At 43.5% G+C, this 26506-nt stretch overlaps 2 protein-coding genes across 4 annotated transcripts; both read left to right on the forward strand.

Annotated features, from left to right (window-relative positions):
- The first annotated feature begins 291 nt into the window (after positions 1 to 291).
- LOC138969572 (complement C1q-like protein 3) lies at positions 292 to 16594 on the forward strand. Of its 3 annotated transcripts, none has more exons than XM_070342415.1 (4): positions 292 to 1570; positions 11190 to 11425; positions 13487 to 13668; positions 16100 to 16594. In XM_070342415.1, exons 2-4 carry the CDS (start codon positions 11212 to 11214, stop codon positions 16322 to 16324), a joined length of 621 nt encoding a protein of 206 aa, XP_070198516.1. In that variant the 5' UTR covers positions 292 to 1570; positions 11190 to 11211; the 3' UTR covers positions 16325 to 16594. The 3 variants fall into 3 exon arrangements, with proteins under 3 accessions (XP_070198516.1, XP_070198515.1, XP_070198517.1); XM_070342414.1 differs by having other exon boundaries at positions 293 to 1570; positions 11193 to 11425; XM_070342416.1 differs by lacking the exon at positions 292 to 1570 and adding an exon at positions 7986 to 8127 and having other exon boundaries at positions 11193 to 11425.
- A 1093-nt stretch (positions 16595 to 17687) lies between these two features.
- Positions 17688 to 21352, forward strand: LOC138968059 (uncharacterized). The gene is made up of 3 exons (XM_070340623.1): positions 17688 to 17703; positions 20002 to 20864; positions 21131 to 21352. Exons 1-3 carry the CDS (start codon positions 17688 to 17690, stop codon positions 21350 to 21352), a joined length of 1101 nt encoding a protein of 366 aa, XP_070196724.1.
- Positions 21353 to 26506: the final 5154 nt, after the last annotated feature.

Consider the following 26506-nt stretch of genomic DNA (forward strand, 5'->3'; position numbering starts at 1 on the left):
CACACACACACACACACACACACACACACACACACACACACAACGCATGTATTTGGTCGTACCAGAATCTGAGTTAGGACTGAATGTTGTTTAAACTGCTTGTTAACGAGCCCAAAGTGGTCAATACGCTTGATTGAACACAGACATGGACGCTCTTCAGTCAGTTGAGCTCAGTCATGCTTCAAGGTACTGAACTTGTCAAATCCAGGTGCACGGAGCCCCTGGGGCTTTTAGTCATACCTCAGGCAGCTATCCGTTAGAAGAACTACCAAGTTTCATAGAGTCAAGAACTGCGATTTTTTTTACGAATTAATTTCGTACTCAGACCCGGCTGGTCTTGACCTATTTTTGGATCTAAATTTAGATCAGGTAGATCACCACATCATGCACAAAAAGACACGTCACTAGCAAACTATGTCAGACGTCATCATGAGTTTGTGTAAAACAAAATGGAGGCCGGAATCATTCAGTTGAATCGAACTCCGACCAAACAGCACGTAATAACTAGGTTAATTTATGCACTCGCGTGAAGAAGAAACTGTCGAGCTTCAAAGATGTCGTCGTTGGGTAGTTTTGGGTTTGTTTTACTACCTTAGGAGGATTTTTGAACTGTAAATGCACTCAGCTGCAACAAAAACGCAAAACGAAGACTGTGAGCTGCACTGACCCACTGTGCCTTTCAGGCTCGCTCCCCGCGGGTTAGGGGGAGTCTCATATTGGTTGGGACCAGAAAGAATTTGCCCGATGCTCCCCAGCATGTCGTAAGAGGCGACTAACGGATTCTGTTTCTCCTTTTACCCTTGTTAAGTGTTTCTTGTATAGAATATAGTCAATTTTTGCAAAGATTTTAGTCAAGCAGTATGTAAGAAATGTTTAAGTCCTTTGTACTGGAAACTTGCATTCTCTCAGTAAGGTAATAATATATTGTACTATGTTGCAAGCCCCTGGAGCAAATTTTTGATTAGTGCTTTTGTGAACAAGAAACAATTGACAAGTGGCTCTATCCCATCTCCCCCCTTCCCCCGTCGCGATATAACCTTCGTGGTTGAACTGAAACGACGTTAAACACCAAATAAAGAAAGAAGAAAGCTTCAGGCTCAACCAGCGCGGTGTGGCCGCGACTATGCCCGACCTTGGGATTCAAGCCAGAGATTCTGTTCAAGCCTTGATTTGAAGCACGCTACTGAAAACACACCAAGCCGACTAACACACACACGGGTGTAACGTTCACTCACAAATCCTTACCGCCGTCACATGTTTCGTGACAAGGGGCGAGGGTACACAGGTACTCGAAATTTGATCGGTTGAGTTATAATCAAGGCGTGTACCTTTGCTGTTGATGTGATTGTATGAGGGGTAAGATTGCTGACGAGTTAGCAAGTGAACCCTTGTGATAATCATCTAGTGGTGTCGTTGATAACAACTTGAGTTTCGATAATCGATAATTTAGTCAATCTTTGTGCCATTTGTGAAACAGAGAAAGGACCGTTTCGCTCTGTGTAACCGAAATACTGATACTTTGTGTCGACCGAACACCAACCTGGAGAGTGACACGAGGCATTCATGACAGGTTAGTATCAACTCAATCTGTCAGTATGGAGTGTGGAAAACTGCACAGCTGTTTTCAAAAATAAATAGCTTGCTTGTCTTCTTCTTCTGTCGTCATCTTCTTCTTCTTCTTCTAAGTTCTTGGGCTTCCCCTTCTGTGTACACTCGAATTCATCATGAGTTGACTCTTGCATAAACAGCTGTTTTGTACCCCGCCTTTCAGGCAGCTGTACTCCGGTTTCGAGGGGTAAGTTTGTCTGTAAAGTGGTCTACGGTGTAGCGATGTCAGCTTTCCGCCTCCGTCACCTTTCCGACTCGATATGACTCGAGACTGAAATGTTGTTTCCTGGTCAAATTAAAGATGTAAACTTATTTAAAGACGAAAAGCATGTCAATTTCTTGCATGTGAATGGATGTCACCCAAAATTCGATTTCTTCGAAAACGTCTACCGAATGGCTACTTCCCCTGAATGAGCCATGGAAACTTTTTAGGATGAATCAAATTTCTAAGTTTAAATACAAAAATTGGTTGGACAAATTTGACCCCATGAATGTAAAGTACCCAAGGTCGATCGTCAATACCATGGGTGGGGTTTTGTTGAGTGTTGAGTTTATACAAGATCAACGAGGCCGAATCGGAAAGGTGAGAGTGGCGGAAAGCTGGCATCGTTACACCCGCGTAGTTAGGTCATCGCGCCTTGGTGCTGCCTCGTTATCTATAGTGTGTGTGTGTGTGTGTGTGTCTGTCTGTCTGTGTGTGTGTGTATGTGTGTGTGTGTGTGTGTGTGTGTGTGTGTGTGTGGTCTGTGTGTATGTGTGTTTGGTCTGTGTGTGAGTGTGTGTTTGTGCATTAGTGTGTATGTGTTGTCTATGTCAGTATGTGTGTGCGTCAGTCAGTGTGCGTGTATGTGTGATCTGTGTGTGTAGATCTGTGTATGTGTGTGCGTGTGTGGTCTGTGTGTTTGTATGTGTGTGTGTGTGTGTGTGTGTGTGTGTGCAGGGTTTAGCTTGGAAGAAAAAGACAATGGGACAATTGTCCCCCTCAACCATGATTCTGATGGAACATTACATAGTCGAAGGCAAAACGCACAAAGCAGGCAAGGCGGTCCGAAAATGCTTTTGTCGAAAGATGCAAAATATTGCTATTTAGTGCCATATCAGATGGATGATATGAGAATTTGTCAGTGTATCCGGTTAGTGTGTATGTGTGTGTGTGTGTGTGTGTGTGTGTGTGTGTGTGCGTGTGTTTGTCTATGTTTCGATCGATGATATCGCTTCTGTTGACAGTTGACACAGAGGTAATCGCGCAAGCACACATAGTTCTCAGAATTGGTTGAATACTAATGAATTACATTTTAAAAGCAAATCACATTTTACAAACTCGCGAGTTGCTTGGCTTGGCGCGCATTTTTGCCACTAGCTCATTCCGAACATTGTACTCCCGTGAAAAGTGTGCATGGCATGGGGTGGCGCAGTGGTACGTAATCTCAGTGCGCCCTTTGACGCACTGAAGGCAATTCCAATGGGACATTTTGAGATGCTATGCGCCAGTGCTGCAAGGCGCACTAGTAAATGAAACCCTGCACTGTGTGTGTGTGTGTGTGTGTGTATATAATTATGTGTTTGTGCGTGCGTTCGTGCGTGCATGTAAATGCCAGCGTACGTGCGTGCGTGTACGTGCGTGCTTGCGTACGTGTGTACGCGCGTGCATGTGCGCGCGCGCGCGTGTGTGTGTGTGTTGGTGTGACACACATGTTACAGTCCAACTTTGAGTCAGGCTGTCGATAGCTTGCCTGTAGACACCTCGCCCTAAGTCAATACACAGCCGCTATGAAAGGAGCAGTCAGCACACCTGACGAAGGCACAGGCTGACAAGTGCGAGGGGCAATAGGGTATCGACACACTCCAAACAGGCTGACAAGTGCGAGGGGCAATAGGGTATCCACACACTCCAAACAATAGTTATAGTGATGGGGATACACTTGACCTCCCTACACAACCAACTTAAAGCTGGAATGTAAGCGTGTATTTGTGTGTGTGTGTGTGTGTGTGTGTGTGTGTGTGTGTGCGTGCGTGCGTGCACACGCTGTTGCAAGTGTACATCGTCGTGAGCTCTGATGAGAAGGGGCGATTAATAAGTGTTCCTTATCATTATCATTATCATTATCATTATCATTATTATTATCATTATCCTTATCCTTATTATTATCATTAACTTTATCATTATCTTTATCATTATCATTATGTTATGTGATGCAAAGCACGGCCTTCAAAGACTAAGCCTCTCCTACGTCAGGAAAAAGGACATTTCAGTCAACAGATAACCTGTAAACCTAAACGCGTTGCAGATAACGAGGAGTTGAGCCACGGTTGGGGAACTGTTCCGCACCATATTAGTTGGGATCGACTGTGTTTCAGTTGTGATTAGTCGCACCTGCCACCTGCTTCTGTTCACATGCACTCAACTAAAACACACTCGGGGTTTCTTATTTCGAGTGGTTTGGTTGGATTATTTGTTTTCGTTCAACCCACACGCACGGGTGGGTAACTGTTCCGCATCATTTTGGTTGAGATCTACCGTGTTCGGGTTGTGATGAGTCGCTATTTTCCAGTTGCTCTGGATCGCGCGCGAAATTAGGTTCGTCGACCAGAACTGCCTGACAATACCTGGCGTAAAAACACTAAAAGAAAACCACTAAAACATGCACTTTCGTCAGATTGTGAGTGCTTGTTGATCATTTAGACCCCCGAAACTCATATCCGCATCATTTTAGGTTAGTCCAACCATCCAGTGACGTGATACAGAATACAGAATACACAGAGTAACTTGAAAAATAGTGACTAATCACAACCGGCACACGGTCGATCCCAACCAAAATGGCGCGGAACAGTTCCCCACCCGTGTGTGTGTACGTGTGTGTATTGAACGACTAAAAAAAACTCAATCCAACCAAACCTCTCAAAATAAGAAACGTTTAGTGTGTTTTAGTTGAGTGCATGCGAACAGAAGCAGGTGACATATGCACAAAGCCGGCGAGGTAACATCTTGCATGCGAGATTCATCGACGATATTGATATTGGGCCTAAGCTCAGTATTTGTACCATAAGTGCAAACGTTCCAATAACCTACAGTTCTTGTTTTTGTTTTTTGCTTCTGCAGACAAAAATGAGAACAAAAGACAGACAACTCTGACTTGTCTCTCCTCGCCTGTACGGCTACTTGTATAAAACACAAGACAGACAACTCTGACTTGTCTCTCCTCGCCTGTACGGCTACTTGTATAAAACACAAGACAGACAACTCTGACATGTCTCTCCTCGCCTGTACGGCTACTTGTATAAAACACAAGACAGACAACTCTGACATGTCTCTCCTCGCCTGTACGGCTACTTGTATAAAACACAAGACAGACAACTCTGACATGTCTCTCCTCGCCTGTACGGCTACTTGTATAAAACACAAGACAGACAACTCTGACATGTCTCTCCTCGCCTGTACGGATACTTGTATAAAACACAAGACAGACAACTCTGACATGTCTCTCCTCGCCTGTACGGCTACTTGTATAAAACACAAGACAGACAACTCTGACTTGTCTCTCCTCGCCTGTACGGCTACTTGTATAAAACACAAGACAGACAACTCTGACTTGTCTCTCCTCGCCTGTACGGCTACTTGTATAAAACACAAGACAGACAACTCTGACATGTCTCTCCTCGCCTGTACGGCTACTTGTATAAAACACAAGACAGACAACTCTGACATGTCTCTCCTCGCCTGTACGGCTACTTGTATAAAACACAAGACAGACAACTCTGACATGTCTCTCCTCGCCTGTACGGCTACTTGTATAAAACACAAGACAGACAACTCTGACATGTCTCTCCTCGCCTGTACGGCTACTTGTATAAAACACAAGACAGACAACTCTGACATGTCTCTCCTCGCCTGTACGGCTACTTGTATAAAACACAAGACAGACAACTCTTGACATGTCTCTCCTCGCCTGTACGGCTACTTGTATAAAACACAAGACAGACAACTCTGACATGTCTCTCCTCGCCTGTACGGCTACTTGTATAAAACACAAGACAGACAACTCTGACATGTCTCTCCTCGCCTGTACGGCTACTTGTATAAAACACAAGACAGACAACTCTTGACATGTCTCTCCTCGCCTGTACGGCTACTTGTATAAAACACAAGACAGACAACTCTTGACATGTCTCTCCTCGCCTGTACGGCTACTTGTATAAAACACAAGACAGACAACTCTGACATGTCTCTCCTCGCCTGTACGGCTACTTGTATAAAACACAAGACAGACAACTCTGACATGTCTCTCCTCGCCTGTACGGCTACTTGTATAAAACACAAGACAGACAACTCTGACATGTCTCTCCTCGCCTGTACGGCTACTTGTATAAAACACAAGACAGACAACTCTGACATGTCTCTCCTCGCCTGTACGGCTACTTGTATAAAACACAAGACAGACAACTCTGACATGTCTCTCCTCGCCTGTACGGCTACTTGTATAAAACACAAGACAGACAACTCTGACATGTCTCTCCTCGCCTGTACGGCTACTTGTATAAAACACAAGACAGACAACTCTGACATGTCTCTCCTCGCCTGTACGGCTACTTGTATAAAACACAAGACAGACAACTCTTGACATGTCTCTCCTCGCCTGTACGGCTACTTGTATAAAACACAAGACAGACAACTCTGACATGTCTCTCCTCGCCTGTACGGCTACTTGTATAAAACACAAGACAGACAACTCTGACATGTCTCTCCTCGCCTGTACGGCTACTTGTATAAAACACAAGACAGACAACTCTTGACATGTCTCTCCTCGCCTGTACGGCTACTTGTATAAAACACAAGACAGACAACTCTTGACATGTCTCTCCTCGCCTGTACGGCTACTTGTATAAAACACAAGACAGACAACTCTGACATGTCTCTCCTCGCCTGTACGGCTACTTGTATAAAACACAAGACAGACAACTCTGACATGTCTCTCCTCGCCTGTACGGCTACTTGTATAAAACACAAGACAGACAACTCTGACATGTCTCTCCTCGCCTGTACGGCTACTTGTATAAAACACAAGACAGACAACTCTGACATGTCTCTCCTCGCCTGTACGGCTACTTGTATAAAACAAAAGACAGACAACTCTTGACATGTCTCTCCTCGCCTGTACGGCTACTTGTATAAAACACAAGACAGACAACTCTTGACATGTCTCTCCTCGCCTGTACGGCTACTTGTATAAAACAAAAGACAGACAACTCTTGACATGTCTCTCCTCGCCTGTACGGCTACTTGTATAAAACACAAGACAGACAACTCTTGACATGTCTCTCCTCGCCTGTACGGCTACTTGTATAAAACAAAAGACAGACAACTCTTGACATGTCTCTCCTCGCCTGTACGGCTACTTGTATAAAACACAAGACAGACAACTCTGACATGTCTCTCCTCGCCTGTACGGCTACTTGTATAAAACACAAGACAGACAACTCTGACTTGTCTCTCCTCGCCTGTACGGCTACTTGTATAAAACACAAGACAGACAACTCTGACATGTCTCTCCTCGCCTGTACGGCTACTTGTATAAAACACAAGACAGACAACTCTGACTTGTCTCTCCTCGCCTGTACGGCTACTTGCATAAAACAAAAGTACATGTATATGGGAACGACATTTTTCTACCGGTAAATCAGCGGGAGAGACTGAGCCGCTTCGAGGGTAGAGGTACTAGGTGGTATGAACACTGAGCCGCTTCGAGGGTAGAGGTACTAGGTGGTATGAACACTGAGCCGCTTCGAGGGTAGAGGTACTAGGTGGTATGAACACTGGGCCCACTGTTCACCAGGAAACCGTGTTTGAAGATTGGGCCAGACCCTGTTCATGTGGCCCTGTTTGTGTTAACCGGGCATTTGTCATACTTTACCCGTTGTTGTGTGAACATACTGGTCAACAAATCGTCGGCCGGTCAGGTTTTGTACTTTACCCGTTGTTGTGTGAACATACTGGTCAACAAATCGTCGGCCGGTCAGGTTTTGTACTTTACCCGTTGTTGTGTGAACATACTGGTCAACAAATCGTCGGCCGGTCAGGTTTTGTACTTTACCCGTTGTTGTGTGAACATACTGGTCAACAAATCGTCGGCCGGTCAGGTTTTGTACTTTACCCGTTGTTGTGTGAACATACTGGTCAACAAATCGTCGGCCGGTCAGGTTTTGTACTTTACCCGTTGTTGTGTGAAAATACTGGTCAACAAATCGTCGGCCGGTCAGGTTTTGTACTTTACCCGTTGTTGTGTGAAAATACTGGTCAACAAATCGTCGGCCGGTCAGGTTTTGTATCAGACAGTATCGCTATGGCTACTGTTGTCTTATTTCGCCTTGGTTTGATTGATTTCTGTGATCAAGTGAACAGTTGTTTTGAGTGTGAGTGTATTCTTTTCGGTGATACGGCTGTAGATATAAAACAGCTAGTCCAATCACGAGTTGACTCTTGCATGGATGACTATTCAGGCAGCTGCACTTCGTTTTCAAGGGGTAAGCTTGTCTGTAAAGTGGTCACACCGTGTTTTGTCAGATGGTGTACATGCACGACGAGGACAACCAAGTTTGGACTGACCCAGCCATTATCGCAACAACACGTGTACTCTACACCAAAAGAAAGTGCACATTTTAAAGTGTACATGTTGCATTGACCTAAAATACATTTGAACAGTTGTGTGTGCTCTTAGTGTAGTTTGAGATTGTTTGACGGCGTCTCGAGAACTAGGCCTACATATCCAATCAACTTTGTTGTTGTTGTTTCATAACGATAGCTTCATATTGGTGTGTGTTGTTGTTTCATAACGATAGCTTCATATTGGTGTGTGTTGTTGTTTCATAACGATAGCTTCATATTGGTGTGTGTTGTTGTTTCATAACGATAGCTTCATATTGGTGTGTGTTGTTGTTTCATAACGATAGCTTCATATTGGTGTGTGTGTTGTTGTTTCATAACGATAGCTTCATATTGGTGTGTGTTGTTGTTTCATAACGATAGCTTCATATTGGTGTGTGTTGTTGTTTCATAACGATAGCTTCATATTGGTGTGTGTTGTTGTTTCATAACGATAGCTTCATATTGGTGTGTGTGTTGTTGTTTCATAACGATAGCTTCATATTGGTGTGTGTTGTTGTTTCATAACGATAGCTTCATATTGGTGTGTGTTGTTGTTGTTTCATAACGATAGCTTCATATTGGTGTGTGTGTTGTTGTTTCATAACGATAGCTTCATATTGGTGTGTGTTGTTGTTGTTTCATAACGATAGCTTCATATTGGTGTGTGTTGTTGTTGTTTCATAACGATAGCTTCATATTGGTGTGTGTGTTGTTGTTTCATAACGATAGCTTCATATTGGTGTGTGTTGTTGTTTCATAACGATAGCTTCATATTGGTGTGTGTGTTGTTGTTTCATAACGATAGCTTCATATTGATGTGTGTGTTGTTGTTTCATAACGATAGCTTCATATTGGTGTGTGTTGTTGTTTCATAACGATAGCTTCATATTGGTGTGTGTTGTTGTTGTTTCATAACGATAGCTTCATATTGGTGTGTGTGTTGTTGTTTCATAACGATAGCTTCATATTGGTGTGTGTGTTGTTGTTTCATAACGATAGCTTCATATTGGTGTGTGTGTTGTTGTTTCATAACGATAGCTTCATATTGGTGTGTGTTGTTGTTTCATAACGATAGCTTCATATTGGTGTGTGTTGTTGTTTCATAACGATAGCTTCATATTGGTGTGTGTGTTGTTGTTTCATAACGATAGCTTCATATTGGTGTGTGTGTTGTTGTTTCATAACGATAGCTTCATATTGGTGTGTGTGTTGTTGTTTCATAACGATAGCTTCATATTGGTGTGTGTTGTTGTTTCATAACGATAGCTTCATATTGGTGTGTGTGTTGTTGTTTCATAACGATAGCTTCATATTGGTGTGTGTTGTTGTTTCATAACGATAGCTTCATATTGGTGTGTGTTGTTGTTTCATAACGATAGCTTCATATTGGTGTGTGTTGTTGTTTCATAACGATAGCTTCATATTGGTGTGTGTTGTTGTTTCATAACGATAGCTTCATATTGGTGTGTGTTGTTGTTTCATAACGATAGCTTCATATTGGTGTGTGTGTTCCTTTGCTGGGGCCGGTGTGACGTTTTCATCTTTCGCCGTGTTGATATTTCGCTTCTCGGCCTCGTTGATCTAGTATAAACTCTTCACTGAACAAAAAAACACCCTTCGATAGTACTGATGAGCGACCTTGTGTACCTTACATTCATGGGGCCAAATTTGTCAAACCAATTTGTTTTATTTAACTTAGAAATTTGATTCATCCTAAAATGTTTTCCTTCTTACTCAAGGGACGTAACCACTCAGTACACGTTTTTGAAGAATTCGATTTTGGGGGTGAAATCTATTACATTTTACCACCAATTTTCTTCACATGCAAGAAACTGACATGCTTTTCGTCCATAAATAATTTCACTTCTTAATTTTACCAGGAAACAACATTTCAGTCTTGAGTATATGTCGAGGGGGAAATATGTACATAGGCGAAAGATGAAATCGTGACACCGGCGTGTGATTTCAAGGTCTAAGTTTCATTTAGTGAGCTGTCAGTAGGCTACGTGCTCAGTAATTCAAAGCTGACAAAACATGCAACAGGTAGACTGCACATGAAGACTACATGCATAGTACATTTCACTTGTTTATAGTGTGTGCGTTTGCTTTAGTTGTTGGCAGAACTTATTTCCTGATGAAGCTGCAACAAATTACTTGCAATCACGCGTCTTCATTTTCAGAACTTTACTTGTCGGCGTTGGGGTTTAAGTAAAGGATACGTTTTGTCCTGCAGGAACTTGTTATTTGTTCTGAATAGGTATCAGACAAATGAAACGATAATCGTGATTTCGCCCCTTGTGTGTGTGTGTGTGTGTGTGTGTGTGTGTGTGTGTGTGTGTGTGTGTGTGTGTGTGTGTGTGTGTGTGTGTGTGTGTGTGTGTGTGCATGTGTGTTTCTATACAAGGGCTAACAAACAAACAAACAAACAAACAAACGAATACACAAAGAAAAACAACAACATCGAAAACATAAACAAACGGGAACGGACACTCACAAATACAAACTCAAGTTTAAACCTTGCCAGCTGTTGAAAAGAAGTACGAGGGTTGATCAATAAATACTGACAGGTGTCCTGGTCAAAACATGTTTTACGTGTTCCTTTCACAGTGCTTTCAAGGACATGTGTGTGTGTGTGTGTGTGACCGTTTTAATCTGCTATGTTCACAGCCTACAACTCCCACGTACACTGTCATTTCTTTGTTCCTGAATTTTGAGCAAGAAGTTTGCTTGTATCACAAAATCTAACCTAATTTACCTGAACTGCAATGACATCGACTGTCAGAAAATAACGCCGACTTCCCATGCAGTGAATTTTATTTTAAAATTGAAATGCCACTCTGATGTTTGTTACAGCAGACGATTTTTATTATTTATTCTATTCTCAACATTTACTAGGCAAATCATATCCATTGACGTTACCTAAACTCTTTTCTTTTTTGAGCAGGATGCAGTGAAAAGACACCATGAATCCAGTCGCCATCACTGTCGCGACCTTGACCCTGACCTTGACCTTGATCAGCCACGTGACCTGTTTTCCCTACCTGCATGGCGGATTACGCGCAGAAGACGGCATACCCCTGGACACTGTGGCGAGCGACCTGTCGGACAGACTGACCAAAATGACCGCTCAGCTACAGGCACAGGATGTTCTGATCACCGACCTCAAAACACGACTAGGTAGGGAATCATCCGAAGTGGATAGAAATAGACGAACAGGATGTTGTGATCACCGACCTCAAAACACGACTAGGTAGGGAGTCATCCGAAGTGGATAGAAATAGACGAACAGGATGTTCTGATCACCGACCTCAAAACACGACTAGGTAGGGAGTCATCCGAAGTGGATAGAAATAGACGAACAGGATGTTCTGATCAACGACCTCAAAACACGACTAGGTAGGGAGTCATCCGAAGTGGATAGAAATAGACGAACAGGATGTTCTGATCACCGACCTCAAAACACGACTAGGTAGGGAGTCATCCGAAGTGGATAGAAATAGACGAACAGGATGTTCTGATCACCGACCTCAAAACACGACTAGGTAGGGAGTCATCCGAAGTGGATAGAAATAGACGAACAGGATGTTCTGATCACCGACCTCAAAGCACGACTAGGTAGGGAGTCATCCGAAGTGGATAGAAATAGACGAACAGGATGTTCTGATCACCGACCTCAAAACACGACTAGGTAGGGAGTCATCCGAAGTGGATAGAAATAGACGAACAGGATGTTCTGATCACCGACCTCAAAACACGACTAGGTAGGGAGTCATCCGAAGTGGATAGAAATAGACGAACAGGATGTTGTGATCACCGACCTCAAAACACGACTAGGTAGGGAGTCATCCGAAGTGGATAGAAATAGACGAACAGGATGTTGTGATCACCGACCTCAAAACACGACTAGGTAGGGAGTCATCCGAAGTGGATAGAAATAGACGAACAGGATGTTGTGATCACCGACCTCAAAGCACGACTAGGTAGGGAGTCATCCGAAGTGGATAGAAATAGACGAACAGGATGTTCTGATCACCGACCTCAAAACACGACTAGGTAGGGAGTCATCCGAAGTGGATAGAAATAGACGAACAGGATGTTCTGATCACCGACCTCAAAGCACGACTAGGTAGGGAGTCATCCGAAGTGGATAGAAATAGACGAACAGGATGTTCTGATCACCGACCTCAAAACACGACTAGGTAGGGAGTCATCCGAAGTGGATAGAAATAGACGAACAGGATGTTCTGATCACCGACCTCAAAACACGACTAGGTAGGGAGTCATCCGAAGTGGATAGAAATAGACGAACAGGATGTTGTGATCACCGACCTCAAAACACGACTAGGTAGGGAGTCATCCGAAGTGGATAGAAATAGACGAACAGGATGTTCTGATCACCGACCTCAAAACACGACTAGGTAGGGAGTCATCCGAAGTGGATAGAAATAGACGAACAGGATGTTGTGATCACCGACCTCAAAACACGACTAGGTAGGGAGTCATCCGAAGTGGATAGAAATAGACGAACAGGATGTTGTGATCACCGACCTCAAAACACGACTAGGTAGGGAGTCATCCGAAGTGGATAGAAATAGACGAACAGGATGTTCTGATCAGCGACCTCAAAACACGACTAGGTAGGGAGTCATCCGAAGTGGATAGAAATAGACGAACAGGATGTTGTGATCAGCGACCTCAAAACACGACTAGGTAGGGAGTCATCCGAAGTGGATAGAAATAGACGAACAGGATGTTCTGATCAGCGACCTCAAAACACGACTAGGTAGGGAGTCATCCGAAGTGGATAGAAATAGACGAACAGGATAGTCAAAAGACAAAATCTGTAATAATCTAGTAGTCTAAGTGTAATAATCTAGTAGAAGTGTAATGCCTTTGGCATAGTCGTCAAGCATACCCCAAGCGACGGACAAATTGGCCGTCTCTCTCTCTGTCTCTCACACACACCCACACCCATTCTCTCTTTTCTCCCTCTTCTTCCTCTCTCTTTGCCACACACACACACACACACGTACACATACACGCACACACACGAAAACGCACGCTATATCCTTACCCCCCCCCCCCCCACTTGTCCTCAAGGAGACATAAAATACCCCTTTCAAAAGCAAAATGACAGCATCCGAGGGGCCCTGACTCCAGTCGTTGTCTTGACGGCCACGTTCTCTAGAGCTGACATCCGGGGTTCTTCCCTTAATTGTCTCCGTCTGTCCCCTGCAGCCAACGTGCTGACTCCAGCCGTTGTCTTCACGGCCACGTTCTCCAGAGTTGACATCCGTGGGCTTGACGACCAGCAGGTGCTCAAGTTCGACAAGGTCCTCACCAACGTTGGCCAGGGTTACAGCCCGGACACAGGGCTCTTCACTGCCCCGGAGCATGGGACGTACATCTTCAACGTTCACGTGAGTTGGTGTGTGGACAGAGAGTGAAGGGAATCGATTCAGACGCTGGTTATTGTTGCTTGTAAATGTTCATGAATGAAGCTTGTTAAACATGCTCTTCGCTGCACCACAGTCTGGCATTTACACCGTCAACGTTTATCATGTGAGTTGGGTTGTATTAGGAACAATGGTGTCAATTTTGGTATGAAAGTACAAGGTTGTTGGTGCATGTCAAGACAATAGCAATGGCTGGTGCTCTGGGTTGTGGCTATTGTGCATGTCAAGACAATAGCAATGGCTGGTGCTCTGGGTTGTGGCTATTGTGCATGTCAAGACAATAGCAATGGCTGGTGCTCTGGGTTGTGGCTATTGTGCATGTCAAGACAATAGCAATGGCTGGTGCTCTGGGTTGTGGCTATTGTGCATGTCAAGACAATAGCAATGGCTGGTGCTCTGGGTTGTGGCTATTGTGCATGTCAAGACAATAGCAATGGCTGGTGCTCTGGGTTGTGGCTATTGTGCATGTCAAGACAATAGCAATGGCTGGTGCTCTGGGTTGTGGCTATTGTGCATGTCTGCGAGCAGCGAATGGAGGAAATAGATTCACATGCTGGTTGCTACACGTTCATGAATGAAGCTTGTAAAACATGTTAATTTCACACTCGAGTATTTCAATCGTTCTGTAAAAATCGAACTGATCCGTGCATTGCTGAGAGTGTACAATGACGTATTTGAATTTCTCCGGGAGGAAATGTAATCCCCGTGATACAAACACGACAAACAAAGAGTGCATGCACTGACATGATGACAGAAGTATTGAAAGCCCCAGTCCGTCTCAAATGGTTTACAGAACGATTTAAATCTTCTCATGAAAAAAGCAGTTCTAACCTTATCGAACACACTTGCAATAGCATCTAATAGAATTAAATGACACAGTTCGTTTGAATGGCCGCGTAAACCACACACCTGTTGTCGTGGTTTATCTAACCCCTGAGCCATCGTGAACACTTTCCTTTTCTTCACACTTTAGTAGTCAGTTTGTGATTTCAATGCGACTCGCTGTATCTGCAATAGCACGTTATTGTGTACCTCTGAATCTTCTTCTCTTCTTGTCGTTTGCCTAAAGGGCGAGCACCATATCGATGTTCAGTTCTGTCTCCACGTGTCATGCTGGCAGATAATGCGTGATACAGTGATTTGTTCGAGAAGCGCCATGCAGGCTCCATACCTCCGTCTTCAGCCCTCTATGTTTTCTGTAGGGGTTGCCCCGCCCTTAGCTCCTGGCCCATATGTCCTACCCTGAGAGCGCAAGGGGGATTGTTTCTCTGAGGATCCCACCCCGTAGCCAGAGGTTTTACCGCGCCTATTGTCTGCGTGATGAACCCGCCATACTAGATGCATGGGGTATTTCATGGATGAAAACAGAGCCACCTGTTGCCCCACCCGTCTCCTGGTAGGATCACCGCCAGTTCGTCTGCGACTGCTTATTCGTCCAGTCGAGCCTAGCTAACCCCCATATCTGTGGGATATTCCCCTATCCGCCACCTGGGGACGCATTTGGTTGGGGACGGTCGCCCAACCGAGAATTCCCCACACAAGGTGTGGAGAGACTCAGCCTGTCCAAGAATCTAAAACGCAACAAACGGCTGAGAGTCACATGACCTGAGCGGTGGCGGTTGACCGTTCAAAGAAACTGGCGACATGCATAACATTCGTCTGCTACGAGAACCACGTTTTGCCGGACACACTTCCGGGCTATCTTTTTTTAAACTGTCAAAACTTCGAGTTGTACTGATCTTGTCTTGATGAAAAAAGAAATCTTTTATGATTTAAGAATGTTTGTGTAACAAGCTGTCAATTTATTATTTAGGTTTTAAAAGTTAGGTCTAGCGCCAAAACGCGTCGTCCGATTGTTTGATCAGACAATTCGGCTGGCCAAGCAAAAATAAATTCTTTGAAAATTGCTTGCTCTTTACGTAGGGCACCTAGGATGTTCTCAAGCGGTGAGTGTTTAAGCGAAAGGGTGTTTGTACTGTGTGTAAAAGCCTGACAGTGTCTGTGATGGTTTACGGGAGGCTGACTGTGCCTTTAAACACACAAGCGTGCTCGAAATGACAACACTAGAAACAGCAAATCGAATCCTCCCGAGGAGTATAATGACTTCATATTCTTGCCCGCTTAATAGTTTTATTGATATTTTGTTGGTTCTTTTTAAAGGACAATTGTATAAACTCATATCCTGTTTGTTTTCAATCTGATGACTGGAATAAAAGGAACTTTCTCTAACGAGCAGACCCCCCCCCCCCCCCCTCTATTTGTTTTTGTTCTTGGTGCGCGCTAGTGCTTATTGTTCGTGTGTCAAACGCAACCTCGTCTACCCTTCAGCACAATATGCCTACAGGACCTTCATCAGCTCATATATATATATATATACATGTCTTGACTGTGCCAGGTGGCCCGTCACCCGTCGGACACACACAGCTGTGTAGAGGTGGACTTGTACCGCGGCCTCCAGCACCACGTGACCACGGCCTCTTCCTGTGCAATCAACGACACCCGGGCCTCCAAGATGGCCGCCTTCCAGCTGGAGAAAGGTGACACGGTGCACGTCCAGATGAGATCAGGTGACCTGCTGCTGGGAAACCTGCACACCTCCATGTCCGCCATCAAAGTCTAGCTGTTGTCAAAGTTTGCGTCGTGTCTGCAAAACTGAACGCTTGAAAAACGTCGACAAGTGTGTTAACGAGATTAAGATGTGTGTGTGTGTCAGCAAATCTGTGACAGCAAAGTTTCATAACGGAGGCAGGGAGGAGGAAAAGGGGGGAGGGGATTGGAGGGGCGTCACCGTACACAATCACTAGTTATCGGTTCTTTACTGCCAAGGACAACGCGCAGCATGTGACTTGACACCACTTCAAAAGATGTCTTGACAGACGGCAACCTTGAACTGTCCCTCTCCCCGCCTCTTAACTGTGTGTGTGTGTGTGTGTGTGTGTGTGTGTGTGTGTGTGTGTGTGTGTTAGCGTGTTTGATGGTCGTACACTCCTGTGTGCTTGCTATGAAGCTCTTGTCGTGGTGCTTACAGTCCTGTGTGCTTGCTATGAAGCTCTTGTCGTGGTGCTTGCAGTCCTGTGTGCTTGCTATGAAGCTCTTGTCGTGGTGCTTGCAGTCCTGTGTGCTTGCTATGAAGCTCTTGTCGTGGTGCTTACAGTCCTGTGTGCTTGCTATGAAGCTCTTGTCGTGGTGCTTACAGTCCTGTGTGCTTGCTATGAAGCTCTTGTCGTGGTGCCTGCAGTCCTGTGTGCTTGCTATAAAGCTCTTGTCGTGATGTTTACAGTCCTGTGTGCTTGCTATGAAGCTCTTGTCGTGGTGCTTGCAGTCCTGTCCAATGCTCAGAGAACTGAACGCCACAAAACCGTCATCTATGCAAAACTAAACGAGATTCGTGGACGGGCTTTTTTGATGGGTATATATATACTTTTACATGTATGTCTGGCATGAAAGTACAGATGTGGTGCTAAGAGTTCTGGTATATGTCCTCACTCCGTTATGTATGTGTTCCATGTCTGAGTAAAGTTCGCATGTGCTTATTCAGGAAAAGCAGGGATTAGCCTGGAAGAAAAAGACAATGGGACAATTGTCCCCCTCAACCAAATTCTGATGGGACATTACATAGTTGAAGGCAAAACGCACAAAGCACGCTAGGCGGTCCGAAAATGCTTTTGTCCAAAGATGCAAAATAGTGCTATTTGGTGCCATATGATGATATGAGAATTTGCCAGTCTATCTGGTTAGTGTGTGTGTGTGTGTGTGTGTGTGTGTGTGTTTGTCTATGTTTCGATCGATATCGCTTCTGTTGACAGTTTCAACAGAGGTAGCCTAATCGCGCAAGCACAGATAGTTATCAGAATTGGTTGAATACTAATGAATTACATTTTAAAAGCAAATCACATTGCATTTTACAAACTCGCAAGTTGCTCGGCTTGGCGTGCGTTTTTGCCTAGCTCATTCCGAACATTGTACTCCCGTGAAAAGTGTGCATGGGGTGGCGCAGTGGTACGTAATCTCAGTGCGCCCTTTGACGCACTGAAGGCAATTCCAATGGGACATTTTGAGATGTTATGCGCCAATGGCGCAAGGCGCACTAGTAAATGAAACCCTGCGGAAAAGGGTACCTTGGCACAACCAATGACTAATCATCTTATAATGCTTTCTGTCTATCATGCTTCTGGATGAGATTGGAATTCTGAGTCCAGAAAGGCCGGTTGTTCTATCCAGTGAACTTCTGGATGAGATTAAAAATTCTGATTCTATCCAGCTAGAATTGGAATCTAGCCATGACATACATGAGTTTACAGACAATTTAAAAAAATTGTGAATCACAGTACCATGTTTTTGACGGTTTTGTCTAATATCCTTGCAGCAAGTATGGTTTTGCATGATACAAAAGTTGCTGCTTTTCAAGCAAATACAACATAAAAAAAAACATAAAAAAAGGCATTTCACGTTTTAGCCAACATTTTCATTTTCAAAGATACAACCGATTCCAAAGCACAGTATGTTATTGTTAACTTCTTCTACAAGTGTTAGTAAAAAAAAAAGATAGTTATCTTCTTCACAAAAACACGCACTCGTACTCAAACCATGATAAAAAATGTGTGCCGATACTCACTTTTCCCTGTTATCCCAGTCAGCAGGTTTCTTGTCGTTAGGATCTTCAATTTCTTTGGGAGGGTATATGTCCTCACTCAGTTATGTATGTGTTCCATGTCGACAAGCTGACATCTATGTAGCCTACGGCTGGATACTAAAATTTTAAAAAAGCGTCACCCATGCAAAAGTGTAGGAGATTCCTAGACGTGCTTTTTGGATGGCTGTATTTTACTTGTAGAGTGAGTTTTCTTTTTTCGTTCCATGTCCACAAAAACCACACGCTACAAAAACAACACCTATATTTTTTATATACACAAACCTGGATGCCAGAAAAGCGTCATCTATGCCAACGTATACGAGATTCGTGAACGCGCTTCGGATAGTTATATACTTCAGTGTGTGGTAACATGTAAAACAATGTACTTGTGGCACGTAAAACTCTTCTCCATTGCCACAGAAGTGAACACTATGCCCGGTGTAACACGAGAAAAGTACTCCCACGAGATTTTAACTCCGTAAATAATAATAATAATAAGAGATTTTGGTTCCGTTTTCGAAAAAACCCACCCAGACTATTCTTGTCATTCGATCGTCTATGTGTGATCTGATGACCAAGATGTAACTGTGACTGTGAATTCTGCAGTTTATGTATTGGTTGGTGTGTTTGTTTGTTTGTTTGTTTGCTTAACGCCCAGCCGACCACGAAGGGCCATATCAGGGCGGTGCTGCTTTGACATATAACGTGCGCCACACACAAGACAGAAGTCGCAGCACAGGCTTCATGTCTCACCGGATCATAAACTACTCACAAAAAGTTAAGGATCACTTGCACACAAATTCGTAACTTTCCAAATAAGAAAAAATCTTGTTTTCGACCGCTCTTGTGATCAATACCTTCATCAGTAGGCATTCCATAATGATAACCCAAGAAATGAGCAAGATAACTAAACAAAACAATTTGTCCCGAATAAACAACAGATTTGACTTTCTCATCAAATGCAAAAGTACAAAGTTTTGCCTATTCTGAATTTTCGTCGATTTTTTAATTGGTACCTTCCGTTTTTGTCAGTTCGAATTTGGGGTATCTTTATTTGTGAGGCGGCCACGTGACCCCTGTAAAAGGAAACTTTTATTCGAAAAGTGTTCCAGATAGCCAAGTTAAATTCGTGTGATGGTATATTGAAATAAATTACAAGGGAATGAAGATTTAGTAGAAGTACAAAAATGGTGCAATAATTGTTTGTTTAGTTAACTCGTCTCACCTTCCACAAATACACGTGTGTGACACAGGCCGTAAGAACTGCGACACATTTATTTTCTTATAATTAGTTTATTGTGTTATATAAAAATGTAAAAAAAAGGAGGTGGGTGATTTGCCCCAGAAAATTATACGTTATTTGAATTTTGGACCAACATATGACATTTGACACAGATCTCGGCAGTCATTATTCTATCTCGGCAGTCATTATTCTATCTCGGCAGTCATTATTCTACGAGACCGTGCTCGCGGTCCAAGTTATGATTATCCAGATCTGCGTCAAATGATCGATGTATCGATCCAATTTTGTTAGAATTCCTTTTTATACGGTCGAACTCACACGAACATGCCCTCTTCTGTAGCCAGACGTCAGATGTGAGTTCCAGTCGGCTTCACATCGTAGCTTAAAGAAGGGAACTCCAATGTTATCGATACATTTTTAGATGCTGTGGAAACACCGGTGGCTTTCACCGCGTACTTCACGGCACACGCCATCACCGGACTAGGGAACGGACAGGTCCTGAAGTTTGACACAGTTCTGTACAACGCGGGGTCTGGCTACAACCCCGTCACGGGGCTCTTCACGGCCCCTTCCTCGGGCACATATATCTTCTACTTCACAGCCCCTTCCTCGGGCACATATATCTTCTACTTCACGGCCCCTTCCTCGGGCACATATATCTTCTACTTCACGGCCCCTTCCTCGGGCACATATATCTTCTACTTCACAGCCCCTTCCTCGGGCACATATATCTTCTACTTCACGGCCCCTTCCTCGGGCACATATATCTTCTACTTCACGACCCCTTCCTCGGGCACATATATCTTCTACTTCACGGCCCCTTCCTCGGGCACATATATCTTCTACTTCACGGCCCCTTCCTCGGGCACATATATCTTCTACTTCACGACCCCTTCCTCGGGCACATATATCTTCTACTTCACGGCCCCTTCCTCGGGCACATATATCTTCTACTTCGCGGCCCCTTCCTCGGGCACATATATCTTCTACTTCACGGCCCCTTCCTCGGGCACATATATCTTCTACTTCGCGGCCCCTTCCTCGGGCACATATATCTTCTACTTCACGGCCCCTTCCTCGGGCACATATATCTTCTACTTCGCGGTCCCTTCCTCGGGCACATATATCTTCTACTTCGCGGTCCCTTCCTCGGGCACATATATCTTCTACTTCGCGGCCCCTTCCTCGGGCACATATATCTTCTACTTCACGGCCCCTTCCTCGGGCACATATATCTTCTACTTCGCGGCCCCTTCCTCGGGCACATATATCTTCTACTTCACGGTGAGAAAACCATGTAACATTAATCGTGTGTGTGTGTGTGTGTGTGTGTGTGTGTGTGTGTGTGTGTGTGTGTGTGTGTGTATGTATATGTTGTGCGTGTGGTGTGTGTGTGTGTGTGTGTGTATGTATGTTATGCATGTGGTGTGTATGTGTGTGTAGGTGTATGTATATGTTGTGTGTATGTGTGAGTATGTAAACAAGCGTACGTGCGTGCGCTCATATCGACGTTTCTTTACCCATTTTGCTTTGTGAATGCATGCAAACAGGTGATGCGACAAGCCGATGATAATGCAATGTACGCAAGCCTCGTGAAAGGCACCAAGACTCTAACAGGGACCCAGGTCTGCTGTTCAAACTACGCCTCGTCGTCGTCTGCAGCCACACTTCACCTCCTGCAAGGAGAGACAATCCACGTACAGACAAGTACTGGCAGCGTCAATGGGGAGTCGTACACGACCTTTTCTGGGGCAAAGTTGTCCCCCTTGTAAAGAAGTTTATACAGATACCTCCCTTTCTAGCGCAAACGATGTGAGCCACCACGGATCTGTCCAGTCTTAATCACGAGATCTGTCCAGTCTTAATCACGAGATCTGTCCAGTCTTAATCACGAGATCTGTCCAGTCTTAATCACGAGATCTGTCCAGTCTTAGATCTGTCCAGTCTTAATCACGAGATGTGTCCAGTCTTAATCACGAGATGTGTCCAGTCTTAGATCTGTCCAGTCTTAATCACGAGATCTGTCCAGTCTTAATCACGAGATGTGTCCAGTCTTAATCACGAGATCTGTCCTGTCTTAATCACGAGATGTGTCCAGTCTTAATCACGAGATGTGTCCAGTCTTAATCACGAGATCTGTCCAGTCTTAATCACGAGATCTGTCCAGTCCTAATCACGAGATCTGTCCAGTCTTAATCACGAGATGTGTCCAGTCTTAATCACGAGATCTGTCCAGTCTTAATCACGAGATGTGTCCAGTCTTAATCACGAGATCTGTCCTGTCTTAATCACGAGATCTGTCCAGTCTTAATCACGAGATCTGTCCAGTCCTAATCACGAGATGTGTCCAGTCTTAATCACGAGATGTGTCCAGTCTTAATCACGAGATGTGTCCAGTCTTAATCACGAGATAAGAAACACGCTGTATGTGGACACAGACCCAAACTCCACAAGTCTGGTTTTTTGCACCCCGCACGCGGGAGCGGTAAGTTGAGTGGGGTTTGTGTCTCGATAAAACAGCTTCTTCTATAAACATTTCGTAACTTTGCACATTAAGATATGTCTTGTTAGATCTGTTAGTGTTTCTTCTACACGCCGATGTACTTTTTGGGTGCATATTTTGTATATTATAGCCGTGATTCTGTAAAATATCACGCCTGTAACTGCACAGAAGCAAATTTCGTAGCATTCGCAACAAATTACTGGTGTAAACTTTAATGTGAAGAACTGCCATCAGTTCCACAAAAACCTGAACCTTTCTGCAGTACTGAGGCCGAGTTTTAAGCTTCTAGGACCTTGCAGACAACGAAAAGCATTCTATTGGAGAATGAGAATTATCCTACAACTTCTGTGTTTGCCCCCCGAAGCTGCCGTGTTTCTCCCCCGCAGCTGCCGTGTTTGCCCACCGTTTGTGTTTGACCACCGACCCTGCACACTCATGTTTATGTGTTTACTCAGGTATTGTTTTTATAAACACATTTTATAATAATTGTGTGTTTCAGCACGTATGGATTATAAATGCTACCGGTGTGGAACAACTTTTGTCATCTTCCATGAAATTATCGCCCATAACGTCGCCTGAAGCGACCAGTTCGTGGAAAAGAATATATGTAGGCCTATCCAACTGTCCACTTCTTTTTAGTTGGGTAATTACGTCTGGCAACAGTTTCTGAACCTGTTGTTGTGCATTTGCTTCTGTAGGATCTTCCTCAATTGAAGAATCGTCATTTGAAATGAGAACAATATTGTGCGAATCCTTTGCAACTATTCTTTGTCCGCCTTTCAGAACATCTGCCGGAATGACTTTATAATCGTGCCCTGCATACGATTGTTTCCCAGTGTTACTGTTGACGGTCAAAATTCTAATTTTGAGCTGCTTATCGGGGTGTTCATTGACGTTATGGGCGATAATTTCATGGAAGATGGCAAAACTTGTTCCACACTGGTAGCATTTATAATCCATACGTGCTGAAACACACAAATATTATAAAATGTGTTTATAAAAACAATACCTGAGTAAACACATAAACATGAGTGTGCAGGGTCGGTGGTCAAACACAAACGGTGGGCAAACACGGCAGCTGCGGGGGAGAAACACGGCAGCTTCGGTGGGCAAACACAGAAGTTGTAGGATAATTCTCATTCTCCAATAGAATGCTTTTCGTTGTCTGCAAGGTCCTAGAAGCTTAAAACTCGGCCTCAGTACTGCAGAAAGGTTCAGGTTTTTGTGGAACTGATGGCAGTTCTTCACATTAAAGTTTACACCAGTAATTTGTTGCGAATGCTACGAAATTTGCTTCTGTGCAATTACAGGCGTGATATTTTACAGAATCACGGCTATATTATACAAAATATGCACCCAAAAAGTACATCGGCGTGTAGAAGAAACACTAACAGATCTAACAAGACATATCTTAATGTGCAAAGTTACGAAATGTTTATAGAAGAAGCTGTTTTATCGAGACACAAACCCCACTCAACTTACCGCTCCAGCGTGCGGGGTGCAAACACCCGTGCGGCACGCAACACACCGCTGCGAAGGAGTCTACAGTGTGAGATAGGCTTCGATGTTTGAAGTTTTCGTTTCAAGGCATTTAAATGTCATATCTTTCCATTCGTTAAATTAGACAAAGAAGAGATTGGGCGACTTCTGTAAAGGACAACCGTTAAGTTTCAAGTCTTGTGTCCACCATTTGTGAAACTGACGTCAAACTGCTTCAGGTCTAGGTGCAGGATAATACGTTTGTCAGTTTCCAAGTCGGACACGTGGTTTCGTTTGCCATGTAACACTGCTCTGTTATTTTTTTCACTTCTGCGATGTATAATTAATATTCGTCTTTATAAAATGGGCCCTTTGCTCATACTACTCTTTATCGCTGATTGCTTACGTGTATTTGTCCATACAACTAAAATGATCCTCGTTAGTATCTGAGGCAGAAGCAAATAAACAAACCAAGTTGGTTGATGTTCGAAATAAAGAGCTAAATAAAAAAAAAAATCAGTGTGCATCCTTGCGTTGTAAGCATTTTTGTTTTGTGTGTGTGTGTGTGTGTGTGTGTGTGTGTGTGTGTGTGTGTGTGTGTGTGTGTGTGTGTATGTACAGGTGATGGCATGGTGGTTGTGATTCTTATCAATCAAAATATTCCTTACCCCGATATTTTCTTGTCATCTCCAAAGTCAAGGGATCTACATGATTTTTTTTATATATTATTTTATTTTATTACTTTATTGTCCCATCGCTGGAAAATTCGGGTCGCTTCCTCCCAGTGGAAAGCTAGCAGCAACAGATTCGCGCTACCCCAAAGTCAAGGGATCTATTAGATTAAAAAAAAAAATCATTACTTTATTGTCCCATCGATGGGAAATTCGGGTCGCTTCCTCCCAGTGGAAACCTAGCAGCAACAGAGTCGCGCTACCCCAAAGTCAAAGGATCTATTAGATATTTTTTATGACTTTATTGTCCCATCACTGGGAAATTCGGTTTTTTTTGTAATGCTAAAAATCGTAATATTTTATCTATCGGGCCCAAACCACCCCCACCACCCAGCATAGAGGCTCTAAACAACAAATATTAATAATAATAAAAGGCATGTATTACTTTGTGGAATGCGATATTTTTACATTTTTACAAATCGCGGTTATAGGTTCGACGTAATTTGTTAAATATGTTTACATTTTGACAAATCACAGGTTAACAGCAACACCAAGGAGAAAATGTGTTTGTGAAAAAGACTTGGAGGTCAGTGTCCTTTCGGAAACACACACACACACACACACACACACTAGCGCACGCAAACATACTATCAAGCTTTTTAAAAGCATAATACATACACTAGGATATCACGTTTTGTAAATCAAATTCAAAAGGTAATTGAAAGCTAATTTCTGGAAGTGCGACGCTTTGTTTTCTGTCTCATAATTCTATGCCTGCTGATTACCAGAATAGGAGAGTGCATGGTATGAGTAACTATTACCCTTTTACGTTCATGGTATGAAGGAAAGCTCTTCGGGGAGATAACAATTATGCATGTATCCTATTCGACATAGTTCTGACCTGCAGCTTGCGCACAGCTGATTGTACAACATTTGTATTATCAACAAACGATTATGTGACCCGTTCTCATAAAATGATAGATAGGTCGCTGGTGGTCAGCCGCTCAGCGAGCAGAATAAGGTGGTGAGGGTCAATATGGTTGAAATTCACTTTATCCCCGAGTACGCTAGTACTAGGGTCCAGCAGACTTTAATTGTCTGTGTGTGTGTCTCGACTTAACAGCTTATTGCTGGGAAACTACTGGGCGCAGTTCGTTCAAAAGTTGATACACTAACTTGATAATAGGTCCGATTGATCGTATTAAAACTTCATAATGTTACCTGGGACCTAAATGCGAAATAAACCACAAAAAAACGACTTGGCGGTGGGAGGAATTCGCGGTGCAACAGCCAGCCAGGCAGTCTGATAGAACGGTGCAAGGTCTCGGCAAACCAAGACTATGCCATACTCGTAGCAAAGCCGCCGAATGGTACCGTAAACCAAGAATAGTGACGTAAGAAAATAGAATGTCGTCTTTTGATTTGGAACGTGACGTGTTTTAGAATGGAGATGTGGTAGTGTGTGTGTGTGTGTGTGTGTGAGAGAGAGAGAGAGAGGGAGAGAGAGAAAGAGTGAGGGAGAGAGAGAGAGAGAGAGAGTGTGTGTGTGTGTGTGTGTGTGTGTGTGTGTGTGTGTGTGTGTGTGTGTGTGTGTGTGTGAATGTCTGAAGAGTACTCGGGTCCAGCGCGAGCGTTTTTTTATTGCTGTTTCCGCGAGAACTGTGCTTCATTTGCCACATACTGCCTGCATTTAGTCAACATTATCCTACAAATGTGTTAAACTTGATTTGTAATAATAATAATAATAATATAATAATAAATGAGCATTTATGTAGCGCAACATCATAACTTTACAATTATGCTCTTTGCGCTTGACACATTTAAAATTAAAGCACAGTTATACAAGCATTTACATCTACATTCATAGTCAACAACGCTTAATTAAAAGCATACACCATCAATCATACATTACAAAAAATTCTTCCACAAACTAAGTAATAAAAACATGAATAAAATAGGTAGTGAAAACAAGGAAATACCAGCTGAAAACCCTTAATCAAACAAAACATGTTATCAACAATACTGAAAACAGCCCTAGATGTTTATATACATTATCACTAAAACAACAAATACACCACATGTAGCCTACTGATGGACTGAGAAAACAAAATCAGGGGTTGTATTTCTTGAAGAGGTGTATTTTAAGTGCTCGTTTGAATGCTTGGGGTGACTGAGAGTGGCGGATGTGAAAGGGGAGAGAATTCCATTGTGTGGGTGCGCAGAAAGTGAAAGTGCGTTGTCCGTATGTTTTGGTTTTGGTGTGTGGAATGGTA

Source organism: Littorina saxatilis, linkage group LG6, assembly GCF_037325665.1.
Source record: "Littorina saxatilis isolate snail1 linkage group LG6, US_GU_Lsax_2.0, whole genome shotgun sequence".
Lineage (NCBI taxonomy): Eukaryota > Metazoa > Mollusca > Gastropoda > Littorinimorpha > Littorinidae > Littorina > Littorina saxatilis.

Excerpts from the sequence above, each read along its gene's own strand:
- LOC138969572 (XM_070342415.1), top strand. The coding sequence starts at position 11,212 with ATGAATCCAGTCGCCATCACTGTCGCGACCTTGACCCTGACCTTGACC. Across the intron at positions 11,426-13,486 it reads CGACCTCAAAACACGACTAG|CCAACGTGCTGACTCCAGCC; the intron begins GTAGGGAATCAT and ends TGTCCCCTGCAG. Across the intron at positions 13,669-16,099 it reads CGTACATCTTCAACGTTCAC|GTGGCCCGTCACCCGTCGGA; the intron begins GTGAGTTGGTGT and ends TGACTGTGCCAG.
- LOC138968059 (XM_070340623.1), top strand. Across the intron at positions 20,865-21,130 it reads CATATATCTTCTACTTCACG|GTGATGCGACAAGCCGATGA; the intron begins GTGAGAAAACCA and ends GCATGCAAACAG.